Genomic DNA, 14,122 nt, shown 5'->3' on the forward strand with positions numbered 1-14,122 from the left:
CTGCAGTGTGGACCTGTAGTTTTCTTTTCATTATGATTTTGTCTTGAAGGGATTTGTCTTGGCAGCTAAAGCATGCTAGCGATACCTGGGCTAGGAGAATTGAGAACATTTCTTTGCTGCTGGAAGCAGCATTCATAGTGTGTAAATTTAGGGTACTGGCTTTGTGGGTAGTAACTGCAAGTTTATATTTTTTGTTATGTTACCTGGAGGGTTTTTTTTTTTTGATTCAATGGATGGGGTTTTTATAGTTAGATGTTCTAGTGCTCTTTTGTTTCTTCTGAGTTCAATAAATTCGTCATTGAACCAGGAGTTGCTAAGTTTAGTTCTGAGTAGTTTAGACCTGCATGGAGCTACTTCGTCAATAGCGGTTTTCAAATATGAGTGGTAGAAAAGGGATATGCTGTCAGGATTAGAGTTCATTTTGGGATGTGCATTAAATAGTTTATTGAGGAGTGGGGTCAGGTTTTCAGTTGTGAGTTTACGTGAATTTCTCATCAAGATTGGATATGCTGGTAGTAAAGGTGATGCTTTGGCTTTAGTGGTTGATACATTGAAACGAACTAGAAAGTGGTCTGGCCAAGAGATTTTTAGGATGGCTTTCAAGAGATATTTTAGTATTCAGGGTAAACATCCAATCTATATCAAGGTGATTAACAGAGTTATAGACTATAAGGAAGTTGATTGTTGTTTTGGGGTCGTTGGTTAGTTTAAGGGCTAGCAGGTCATAGCCCTACAAGCTCTGAACTGTAAAGTGTTTTTGGCAATAATGGCTCCTCCTCCTCCTGTAGCATCTTGGCGGTCAGTTCTGAGAATGGTGTAGTCCGGTGGGATGGCTAGAGTCAGTAATGGACCTGAGGCTGGGTGGAGCCAAGTTTCAGTCATTACTATGAAGTCTAGTTTCTGTTCCAAGATGAGGTTGTGTACATTGATGGCACATGCGCCTAGGGAGCGCACGTTGAGTAGCGCACCTTTCAGGTGTGTATTGGAAGAAGAGTTATGTAGGCTGGGTGTGGAGGCTGGATCTGTGTGGACTATATTGGCAGGCTGAGCTTTGGGATGGGAATACTGAAGTTTGGGTTGGAGTGTGGTAGCTAAAGTGGTTAACTTGTAGGTCAGGGATTTGCGTATCCTATGTGGGTTGATGATTGGGTGGTGGGCTACTCTGTTTCCGGATTTCAGAAGGGCACTGGTAAGTGTGGACGGAGAGTCTAAGGGCCTCATTAAATGATAGGCGGTAAGGGTTTACCGGTACCCGTAAACCCTTACCGCCTTACTACGAGTTCCCTTTGCGGGACCCGACCTTAACGGCTGGTTTTACCAGCCCTTAAAGTAGGGTGCCACAAAGGGAACTCGGTGCTAATTACGGTACCGCAATTTGTGGTACCGTAATTACCACCTTCCCCATTCCCATTATGCCCTATGGGGGCAAAAATGGGAATGGGGAAGGGCCTTGGTGAATGGGGAATTACCGGCCCCGCTCACCTTGGAGTAGGCCGGTGATTCCGCCATCCACCAAGGGGGACACGTTAAAATACTGGTGGCAACCATGGCGCTAATAGCACCATGGTTACCGCACAACGTGTAATGAGGCCCTTTCTTCTGGTTGCTCCCAGTATAGATCTCATGAATACAGGGGTGTGATCTTGGGTTGTAGCGCTCAGGCGCGTCCAACACGTGAGTCCTAAGCATGGTGCAGTAAGAATAATGGAGGCTGAAGGACTGGCAGTACATACTAAGATGGAAGGAGTGAATTCAGGGACTCCTGTGCCTTTGGGGAGGGTTGGTAGGATGGTGGTGGTTTTGTTAGCTGCGGAAGGGAAGGATGCTGTTTTGGGCAGGAACAGTGTGGGGCAAGGGAGAGGGTGATGTCTTGGGCAACAGATACAGGCTAGGCCTGTGCCTTGATGGATGTAAGCGCCTTTAGAGCAGATTCTGGCGCAGCTCAGACTACTGTCAGTGGGGGACATGACCGGCTGGGACAGCAAGGTGACATATATGTAAACATTAGTATGTAGGGCTTAGTGGTAAAGTAGGCAGATCAGAATAATATAATCTAACATTGCTGTAATGCTTAGGTGAGTTAATACAGTAGGTATGCAAAATTCAGTAAATGCAACAAGGTATAGGATGCAGCTGAATGCACAGTTCAGTTAAGTGTGACAAGTACAGTGGCCGGCAAGATGCAAAATTCAGTAAATGCAACAAGGTATAGGATGCAGCTGAATGCACAGTTCAGTTAAGTGTGACAAGTACAGTGGCCGGCAAGATGCAGAATTCAGTAAATGCAACAAGATGTGGGATGCAGCTAGATGCACAGTTCAGTGAAATGGGACAAATACGGTAACCAGCAAGATGCAAAAAATCAGTGTATGCAGCAAAATGTGGGATGCAGGTGGATGCGAAGTTTAACGAATGCCTCAGAAGTAAGGAAAGCAATCTTATGGGTTAAGTGCAGCATACAGAAATATGGGTAGGAGCACAGCGGAATGTGCAGTAATGTGCTAGGATCCACACACAAGAGCTAGAGGTGTCACAATATGCTTATAGTATTGAAAGTATAGTATGGTCTCAATTATTTTAATAGCTGTGAACTGTTCACCAACCCTTGCATTAATATGTTCATCAGCTGGTGCAATTCACCTACAGAATCATGCCTTTGACTGTCAGACAATTGGACATGGATGCAGAGGTCAGGGTCACCCTAAAAGGAAGAGGGGCATGGCTAAAACCACCTCTGACATGTGTGTTCTGTGTAAGTTGTTACTTGACCTTGACTTCATCAGTCAGCCATGAAGTGACCCAGCATAACACCTCTAGAAGAAACGTGGTCAGTGGTATTGGACGATAGTCTGAAGATGTAATTGCACAGCGATCACTGCGTTTGTGTGGTTTTGGCAAGGAATAGGCAGTTTGTACGCATATGTCGTTCAGCGTTGCAGCCTCAATAGTACTTGAGTGGCAGGTAGATGAAGGTGCCTCCGGGTGTGGGTGACTGTGCACTTTGATTGCGCTCAGGGTGGGATAAGGATAACAGTCAGTGAGAGGCAGGGGCCCTCCTCATATAATGGAGTGAGAGTCGCAGAGAGTTGTGGACAAGTGCAGATGGCCTAGGCTGCCATGACTTACTACGGTATGCACCTCTGTCCGCTTTGGTCAGGCTCAGTCAGGAGCCTTTAAAGTGAGCCTTCGATGCGTGCTGGCTTCTTGCTGCCAATGGACCTGATTGGCTGATATTGGGGTGGGCACCCAATCAGCTGGCTGCTAGGTTTCCTCGTCGCAGGGATCGCAAATTAGATTGCAGCGGCTATCTTAGTGGATGGAGACCTCCATTTTTTGTTGTATGTTGCTAAGGAAGCAACATTCTCAATCTGTATATGGGTGCTACGGCACTCATGGAGGTTGCAGCATTAAATATGCTGAAGATTGTGAATTGTGATTCAAATAGCGCTGAGCTCTGTAAGCTGCAGATGCGGCTCACCTTGTGGGTAATCAGATGCTCGTGCACTGGTGCTGCAGTGCACTAGTCCTGGAGAGCACAACGGGCTGGAAGGAACTTTCCCAGCTTGTGTGGACATCCGACGCCAGTTGACTGCCTCCTCCTGAAGATGTTTACTGGCCCCTTCTTCTCAAATCTCTACATCTCTACTTACTCTGTCACCTCTCTTGTAACAACTCTGAAACTCCTTGTTCAAATTCTCACTATTCCATCTGACTCTACTTCATTCCTCAAGGTAATTATGAACCCCCACCCCACAATCTGTGACTACTTCCTTCTCAACACCACCAACGCCAACCTCCTCCTTACAATCCCTCATGGACATTGTGCCCAGGTCACTCAGGGATATAGTGCCCCACTCATTAACCTCCTTCAGTGATCAGTGACACCTGGGTCCCTTCACCTAGCTATCAGGGTCGTTGGCAGTCCTGCAAACCCCCATGCTGGGCGACAGGTACTCTCCCCTCTTCACGGACTGGCAATTGGTACCACCTCCTTCTCATCTTCCAATTCCTTACCACCCCACCATAATCTTCTATTCTGCTCTCCTCCCTCCTCTTCAGCTCTCCTTCATCACTGTCTGACCTCCACTCCAACATCTCTTCAACTGAGTAAACATTCTAGCAGTTAGATTTGTGTATTGCTCTGCTCCAGGCCCAGTCCCACAGCTGAGGATTTACAGCTGTGAGAATGTGTAATTGGTAGACAAGAATAAATTGCCAATTGTGGGAACTCGTGTCCTCTGCACTCTATCTGTGGCTTAAGTGAGCCAAATATTTTAAACCGAATTTCTAGGTCCATTCAACTGTATAATCTGTTATGTGTTCAATAGGCGTAATGCAGTGGCAGCCGCTTAGATAGGGTGGGGGGCACCGCCCCCCTACCTAGGGCCCCCTCTATCCAGGGATTGACAGTACAAGGGTGTACAGACAGAACAGTCACTATCCAGAAACTGACAGTACGAGCGTGTTCAGACAGAACAGTTCTTGAATCATTATCTCCATGGATTTTTTAGCAGCGCTGCGTGATGGAATATTAATAAATAAATAATATGCCAGCGCCGCTTTCTGCCATCTTATCATGGCTGGCTGGTCCCCACAGAGGGGCACGTCCAATTTTACGCAGCTTTTTTACTGTAAAATGCATGGAGCTCATAGCTCCACACACTTTACATAACCCCGATGCAATGTAGAGGCTGGCGGGGGGCGTTAAATGGGTAACTCCGGCCCCGCCAATCTGTGCGCAAACAGCGCACCTGGGAAGCTGACGAACGTGAGTGACCTGCTGCTGCAATTTCGGCATAGCAACACTTATTTACTTTAATGTAATTTGCTGTTTGCCAGCCAATGACATTCAGTGTGGCTGGCTGGGCGCACGTGTGTTGACGCCGGAAATCCAGTTGCTTCTACCACCTTCTCATTTTGTGCGGAGTTGCTGCCCAGACCACTGTTCTGTCTTAAGGGTCCACTAAAGCACACGGTACGGCCTAAGGTAAGCAAAAGAAAAATAAAGCGTTTGGATGACTGGCGGTCACAGTGCCAATCCGGGCTTCATTGTCCAGGACAGTGCTCCTTGCCCAGGCCAGGACCGTTCTGGTCTGGGGCATTACCCTCGGGAATGCAGGGCCTAGTATGCCGATGCCGTTGACGGTCTGACTAGGCCAGGTGGGCAGTTAAACATGTATCGGTGCTGCCATTGACATTTCTATGTGCATGTCTGCTTGCTGGTTTTAATGATCTGTGTACGCGTGTGCGGGCTACTCCTAATTTTATATATACATGTGTACGTACTGGGTGCAGGTACTAATATTCTGTATACCTGCCCGCTGGCATTAACATTTCAATATATATGAGTGTTTGCTGGTTTTAACGTTCTGTGTGCACGTGCGTACTGCTCGTAATATTGTATATCCATTTTTACATGCTGGCTTGAATTTTCAAAGTACACGCATGCCAGCTGCTCCTAGTATCCAATAAAGGTGTGTGTGCTACTTTTAACATTCTATGAACACGTGTGTGTGTGTCTCAGTAGTCTATACACATGTGTCCGTGCATACTGACACTAACATGTCTATCTAGGTTTGTGATGCATGCTTTAATATTCTGTGCACTCATGTGTGTGACACTGCTACTACTGCTCCTCTTAGCACCCAGGTGGTTCTTGGCTCCATAAACCTCCCACAGATTCCCTCGCTCCTTTCAAGGCCAAGAACAAAGGTCACATTTTCAAGGGGCCCTCAGTGTATTTCTCAGGCCCCCTTATCAGCAACGGCTGGCATGGCATGTGGCAATCGGATGAGAGCACCCACGGCGCGGCCGCACCTCCATGTCTTATGTTTTGCTGTAAATGAAGTGCTTGGAGACAATCACAACAATGCAGTTTACATTCGTGGAATGCCCCTTTTTTATTTTGCAATGTGTTTACACATGTCAGCATTGCGCCCAACTTGCAGCTTCATTTTTGTTGTGAGGTGGCAAGTGGCCTGGCGCAGGTAGGCATCCTGGACCTGGCTGAGCACCACAGAAGATATTGGCTGGGTCATTGTACCAGCAGTCCCAGTGGCACATAAGTGCAGGAATGCCAGCAGCTTAGGTAGATGGAATATGGCAGTCATTGTGTGAATGCTGCTTTCTATAGTGTGTGTGGTCCTGAAAGAGCTAGAGGATGGAGGTTATAGTCTCATCTAGCTGTCTCCTCGCTCTCATCCCCTTTCTGTGCTGGCACAGATCCTTCAAAGGGCAGCATCCGTGTCTGTGCATGTCTGTGGAAGCCACCAGACTCATACATGTTACTCCATGATGTGCTTCTTGGGCATTTGGCTTTCCTACCTTTGTTTGTTGACACCTTGGCTCAGATGTTGCTTTGTCTTTCTGATATGTGAACTTTTAGTTATGTCTAGTGTGAATGTGTGTTATATGGCAGAGGCACAGTGTTCCCATTTTGTGAACTGCCTTTTTTGGAATTGATAGGTGCTTCATTTTAGAAACATGTATTTTTATGCATCATCTATTAATGCCTCCACATTGGTCCAGTCCAGATATTCTTAAGCTGGAGAAAACCATTAGTGACATTTCAGTGGATTCCAGGCTGTTTTCGATTCATAATTAGGCGAGAAATTTTGCATGTAGGCTTTCCTGAAAATTCACATATAGTGTAATATCTGCACTGTGGAAGCTCTGAATGCATGTTTTTACAATGGCTAAACATCTCCTAAAGAGAGCCTCTGTTTTTGGCTGTCGGTGGGACTGTCTTGCTGTACTACACTGAGATGTTCTGTGCAGTACATCACCCACTGACCTTCCCTTTGTACATCCAGTGAATACAAAGTCAGGGCAGGGGAAGAGGCATTCTAGTAGGAAAATAGATTTAAAAAAAGGTGCTGTCAACTAGGAGAATCAACAGCACAGTTGTGCCAGAATGTCTTGCATCATGTATACTCTTTGCTTGTAAATCTTTTGACTTCTCTTTCTTTTTTTATTTATTTGAACTTTACTCAGTTACAACTAAGTTTTGTCAAAACTTCCACGTCTTCAGGATCTTGTTCTCTGAGAAACTGCAGAAACCTCCCCAAAGCTTCTCTTTCTATGCATGTGCTGATGGATGGGGTGCTGTGGCCACTACCTTTCACTGTAAACAGTCTCTGATATTGTAGGTTGGGCATATAGCAATTTGCTTGCCCTTATGCAAACAAGGCTGAGAGAGTGGTATTTAGAGGCCATGAATTTATTTGCAACAGGTTCTGGTAGGACTTAATGGGCATAAATCATACAATATATTACCAGCTATTCTCAAATACAACCGGCTGTAAAATACACCATCAAACTTGCACACAAATAATGTACCACCAATAGCATGTAAAACCTAAAGCTTTTTATGTCATATTTCTGTGCATTTGGACAGTAAATTGCACGTTTTGGAAGCCTTGTTTCCAAAATTTCTCGGGTGGGGGGAAGCCACCCGCCCCACCTAGGTGTGGGTTGGCCTCGGTCGCTGCCCTCGCTCCCAAATTCCCACGAAAAAATGTACGCCCCACCACCTTTCAAACAATTTCAAAGCATAAATATCATTATTCATTAGTCAAAAAACATTTTATCAGCATGGAAATCTTTTTTAATTTTAAGCAATAATAAATAAAACTAAACCCAACGTGTTTTGAGAAGCAATTCTCATCATCAGGGGTAAGCTCTTTATACAGTGTACTACATCACTCACAAAGTCTTTACATGACTTACAAGGACCGAGAACATGTTCCCTTCTATATTGTTTGTTTTTTATGTTGATTGTCTAGGCATACATACCAGATACAGCACAGTGGCTCCCTTGGTTAAGAAACATCTTTGAATCAGTATGTTTTTTTATCAGACATAGCACTCCCTTAGATAGTTATTTATTTATTTCTACGGTTGGTTCAAATATGGATTTTTTTGTTCATTTCTAGACTAAATTGTTACCAAACTTAGAAGTTATGAAGTCTGACAGGGAGACTGCCCCGTAATCGACATTATGATCGATTCCAAAACTACTGAGGTGAATTATCAAACCTACTTTCCAAATATGATGGGCCTGATTCATGGAAGTATTGTCGTGTAAAACGTTTTTTTGCATGCCATTCAGCCTGCAAATACCCATCCATCAAACAGGGATTTGCGGGTAGAATGGCACGCAAATCCCTGTTTTACATGCAAATAATTCCATGAATCAGGGCCTATGCTGTTAACTATCTATATGACCATTTGACTGACAACCGTGTATCTTATTAAGTTGTTGGCAAGATATAAAAGGAGCACACCGATTAAAACACAATCTGTATCAAAACATTCTCACAATGTAAAACCCCAATGTGAGACACTTTACAGGCATTGACTACAATGCTTTCATGTTGTCTTATGGGAAAGTATGTCGCGTCTGAGGTAAAGGAGACTGAGACGAGGCACGGACCACAGACTCCACGTATGTACGACGATGCCTTTATTGCTGCAACTTGATGGTGTGCCTCACAGGGCACGAGATGGTAAGTGGACAAGAGCCGGCTATCCGCCACCCAGGCTACCGCTCTGACACCAGCTGTTTAATCAGTTAACGAATTAAGAAATATGCCCTGAGCGGCGGGGGCATTACCGAGTCAGGTAATGCCCCAGGGCCAATAGTTATAGGCCTGAGTGAAGCGAGGGCCTTAATGAAGGCCCCGGGGCATTTGCTGACTCGGTAATGCCCCCACCACTCGGGGCATATTGCTATTAGTACCCCAGCCCGCAAGATCTGCGTGACGGGGCACTAAAGGACAGAATAAAAAAAGCAAACGACCATGAAAATGCCCGCCTGGAAAGGGAAAACGAGCCCGTTTTCCCTTTCCATGGTGACCATCGGGAGTGTTCCCAGCGCGCCCGCTCCCTAAAGACGACAGAGTAGAAGGTAATTGGGATAGGGGGCTATAGGAGGGCTGGAGGAGGTAAAAGAAAAAAAAGAATCCCCTGCGGAGAACGATGGTAGCCTCCAGCCGTATGGAGGCGCGGAGCGGGATGGCCCCACTTCGAGCCTCCACACGCCGCCCGCCGGGGACAGAGGAGGCAGAAGGTAAGTGGGGTGGGGAGGGCAGGAAGGTGGGCGTAAAGGGGAAGAAAATACAATAAAAAAACCTTCCCTGAATCCCTGGCGCGGTGCAAAGACAGCTTCTCAGCCGTGGGGAGGCTCGGAGTGGGGATGGCCCTGCTTTGAGCCTCCTCATTGGCTGAGGGGCTGCCACGCCCCCCACAATGGACAAGGCTGATGGAACCCCATCTGAGAATCGAGGGATTCTCGGGCAGGTAATGACCTGGCAAGGGCCAATCAGAATGCGTGTTGCATTCCGCTTAACTCTCGCCGGGTACTTATGCAGCTTAACACACAACCACATTCCACTGCAGTCGTCACGCCCCAATACACTTAGGATCTGATTCATGGAATGCTTTGCATGGTGCAAAGTGACTTTTTACTGGTGCAAAGTGACTTTGCACTGCCAACAAACAGTCTGATTCATGGAGCAGTGCAAAGTGTAACAGATCTTGTGAGAGGTCATAGTATCATGGGGTCCTACTCATGTAGTTGTGGCAGGTTGTGGGCGCTGCATAGGTGAGGGCATTTCTGCATTGTTGGACCCTGTGCCCAGATTCTCCCCCAATTGAACCTCCGTACAATGCTGCCCCCAAAGTCCCAGTTGTATGGTCCCTGTGTCATGAAGGCTGCATACAATCACATCAAGCCCCCTGTGCCTATCAGTCTAGTTTTATCATGACGGAACCCTAGATAAGCATGCAAGATGCTGCGTCTTCGTATGTATTAAAATGTTTCTTCAATTTTGCTTCAGCTTTCGACCCTCACCTGTTGGTCATCATAAGTTCACAAATGGAGACCAGATATTTACAACACATGGTATTCTGTAATATCCAAAAACGCATCCTTGGACTTCAAGTAAGTGAAACACTGAGCAGGAACACCCAAGATGCAGGTAGGTAGAAAAGGAAACCGCTTCATAAAGTTACAGTGATAAGAACAGTAGTTATGCTGGAGAGTATGGATGGTACATCTTCACAGTTCAAGATCCTATCCAGAAGTCCTGTCCAACAGCCTTCTCTGGAATCTGGAGCTACCCAGATTCTAGATTCCAATCAGTGGTCGAAGTGTAGGAAAAGAAGTAGTGGAACTATGCTCCCTGCTGGCCTGCCCCTGCTCCCACAAACCCCATTGCCACAATCCCTCCCACACACAATACACCACCTAAAACACTTGCACCTGCTGTTTAAGGGAACGTTCAGTGCAGTGCACTGAAAGTGAAGCTTTTAACTTCTTCCTACACTTTTATTTTAAAACAAAACCATTCCGGAACGGTTTCTTTTTAAAATAAAAGTATAGGAGCTGTACAAGGTAATTTAAAAAAGTATAGGAGCACCGCTCCCGACCGCTCCCGCTCACTTCGACCACTGATTCCAATGCACCGACTGATGTAATATATAAAGCACAAAAATGCCTGCACTTCTTTGCGCCAAAATGAATAAATGAAAGATTCCGAAAAATCTGTTGTTTCTGATAAAACTAATTCTGTTTTTTTTGTCCGGGTTCAATCCTACCTACAAATTCATTCTCTCCTGCTCCAAGCGTCGGGTTCGGAACCCGACGCTTGGAGCCAGGACTTAAAAGAACCCAGGACTTAAAAGTCACTAATAGGACGGCAAAGTTATTTTACAGTGGGTGAATTGCAACCCCATTGAAAAAGGCCTGGATTTGAGAAAGGCACAGTCGCCGAAACACGTGTCATCCAAAAAGGGCCTAACCTTTATCAAAATAAAAATAAACAAATAATTATTTTTATCAGAAACAATAGATTTTTTGGAATCTTTCATTTATTCATTTTGGCGCAAAGAAGTGCAGGCATTTTTGTGCTTTTTCTCAAAACTTGCAGAGGAGTGATGATTGTACGTGCCCCTCATTGCACAAAGAAACACACAAACAAGAAGCAATTCACACAATCACACTCATTCAAGATGGATAGAAACTCGTATTGTGATGCACACTTGACAATAAGCTGCTAACCTTCTAACGTTTTTTTCTTCTTTTTTTAAATTGTGCATAACCATCACACCTTTTGCTGCTAAATGACATGTGTACCAAATTACTCTTAGCCTTACTGTTCTGAGACATGCTTAAAATAAATATGAATACTTCTTATAGGGCTGAACCTAAGCTTCATTGCCAAGTGGAAAGGTCCTCAACTTTCCTCAAGTTAATCTGTTACTTTCGTAATTTACACAGGCGCAACCTTTGTCACTTTAAGGGTTTAACATAAGCAATGTGCAACTTGTCTTATAACACACATGTAACCTTTGTTACTTCAATGCTTTAACACAACCAACGTGTTACTTATCTAATCACAAGCACGCAACTCTTGTTATTTTAATGGTTCTACGCAACTAATGTGTAGCTCATTATATAAGATTCCAGTTACTTTAGTGTTTCTACTCAACCAACATGTCGCTTATTATATACGCTTATATTTATCATTCTCACACGCGGAACTCTTGTTACTTTAACGATTGCTCTCAACCAACATGTAGTTCATTCATGTTATCAACTCACCTCTCACACACACGCAACCTTTGTCACTTTAAGGGTTTTAAGATAACCAACATGCAACTCATTTTATAATTCTTGACCTAAGCCATTTAGCATGAAATAAGGGATTCATCAATCACACCCCTTTACACACCCAACACACTGCATACACACCGTCCCCACATAGAAGAAACGGGTTACTAATGTCACTCCAAACACGTACTTAAGCACTAAGCGTGGTGATGCTCATTCGCCACCCTAGTGTTTAACATTCCTCCCAGAAGCAGTGGTGATCAGACATCGCACCCAACAAAGTGTACACGATATTGTCCTACAATACCGGAAAAGTATTTAAACCAATATTATAATACATTCCATTGCTAATACACCAAATGCCTCATTTAGTGCAGTTGTAATTGTAAACATCAGCATTGCCATTGTGCAATAAAACATTTCCAGTATCGAGTATTGAATGTTTAAATATTCAGTTTTCTTATAATGCCCTACGTGAAATAGTCAAATGTTCCCTGCACTAGAAACTGCAGGAAGAAAGAATACCTTTAATTTTCAAACTCCTATTATCTAATCAAATTGCCCAGATTGCATAAACACTCAAAATAGCATTGCTACTTGATTTCTTTTAAAATCTGCACATATTTTCCAGTTCCCAGATTCTGCACTCCAATGCACCTATTGATGTCATATATATATGTATATATATCATATTTATTTAATAGGTGTACAGCCAATTAAGGTTTTACATGTAAAGGAACATTACACAAGTCAAGGTCATAAAAACATCATAAAACATCAGATAAAAGTATAAAATATAAAATGAAATGTCAAAACCAGATACCATCAGATAATTCTGTTAAAATACCAAAAGTAAATTCACAAAAAATAATTATATTGAATGTTAAGTTTTGATAATTTCCAAGCAATACATGTTTCCATATATCAGATATGTTTATGTCGCTAATGCAATTTTTATAAGCCCTAACATATGTACCTCTTAAAAAGCTTGAACTCTTGCATAGGCATATAATGTGTTCAGCAGTTTCTAGAGTTAATGTACCACATAATCTACAATCTGAAGTCCTATATATATATTTATAGTAAGAATGCTACACACTGTGATGCTACTATTGTTTTCATTGCAAAGAATGCCACATGTTACCCCATGAAATAGGTAAGTGAGGTGCCTCTCTCGGTGTCCATGTGTGCAGCAGTGTATCTTTTAACGTGGAAAGCCCCTGTCATGCAATAGCACCAATCATGATTAAAAGGATTAAAAGGCAGCTGTATAACCCTTATTTTATCTATTACAGGTAGTTTTTCTTTCCAAATATTCACTCTGTCAGTGGTATAACCACAACATACAGTGAAGCGTGCCCATAATCATGACAATTCTACACCACTAGCTGTTGAGCTGAATAGTGAACAATAATCACAGTATTCTGATCACTGCCCATGATTAATGCATGACCTGAGGTTTGAACTAAGGAGGTAAAACTTTCATTGATTAATGATCTACAAATCCATTGCTGATACACCATGGCCATAACGATGTGATGATGCGCAAAGTCCCCAACCAAACCTGCCAGAAATGAGACCGCCCAGTCCCAATAAGCTGGGTAAATATGATTTAAAGCAATTGAACTCGGATCTACAATCTTTTATTACAATAATTTCTACAAAAGGGGAAACTCAACAAAATCTGGATTTGAAATACCTTGAAGGACACTGCTGATAACAGCCTCTGTGTGGTCCGCCAGCAGATCGGCATTGGCAATGGCAGCCAATGAGAGGTAACTTGACATGTTTCTGCACAGCTCTTTATTCCCACGCTGGAGGAATTTCACGGCCACTGGGACAGCAAGGGCCATTATTGGAGGTCGGTTGTAATTCTGTAAAACAAAGCATTGACAGTTTTAGACTTTAAAATGTGGGAATGGATGTCACATTAGCAAATGTTACGGGACCTGTGGAAACAGTGTGCACAGGATAGTCTCCACCAGGCTGCAACTCAGAATAATGTTTGAAACAAATATGACATATACAGAAGGGATCATTGGCCATGGCTGTCATGACATGTGATGGTCTCTGCTTTCTTCATAGTGTCAAGGAGTTCCCCCCTTCTCACCTGAGTCCGTTCTTTACTGGTGTCCTTGGTCGATGCCTTCTTGCGGATGGACCGGATCTTGAAGAAGGCTGCCCGATTCTCTTCCAAATCCAGAATGCGTTCAGTTTCCGGAACACCAAATCCAGGAATCCAGGAGGCAGTGGAAGCACGCTAGCCAGGAATCCAGGAGGTAAGTAGAAAAGTAGAAGGGGGAGGACTAGGAAGGGATAGCGGGATTGGAAAAAGGAGAAGAACCGCGAGCTAAGGAGCACACGTCTGGTCGCTACTTCGCAATAGCATTGAGACGCGCGGAGCCGCGGAAGGCATGGTCTATTAGTAGAAAAGGCTACGTCCAGTGCATGGAGCGAGAAGGGATTACACTGGACGGCCATGTTGGGAGTATTAATGAGTGCAAGCCC

The 14,122-nt window shown here is 44.2% G+C and overlaps 1 protein-coding gene across 5 annotated transcripts in view; it reads right to left on the reverse strand.

Annotated features, from left to right (window-relative positions):
- Positions 1 to 14,122, reverse strand: part of VEPH1 (ventricular zone expressed PH domain containing 1) — a 2,478,904-nt gene that overhangs the window by 2,256,176 nt on the left and 208,606 nt on the right. For all 5 annotated transcript variants that reach the window (XM_069618443.1, XM_069618442.1, XM_069618440.1 and 2 more), the window contains one exon: positions 13,314 to 13,488. In XM_069618443.1, coding sequence (XP_069474544.1) covers positions 13,314 to 13,488 — 175 coding nt within the window. The remainder of the gene's footprint in view (positions 1 to 13,313; positions 13,489 to 14,122) is intronic.

Source organism: Ambystoma mexicanum, chromosome 10 (assembly GCF_040938575.1).
Source record: "Ambystoma mexicanum isolate Mex_15411 chromosome 10, UKY_AmexF1_1, whole genome shotgun sequence".
Taxonomy (NCBI): Eukaryota; Metazoa; Chordata; class Amphibia; order Caudata; family Ambystomatidae; genus Ambystoma; species Ambystoma mexicanum.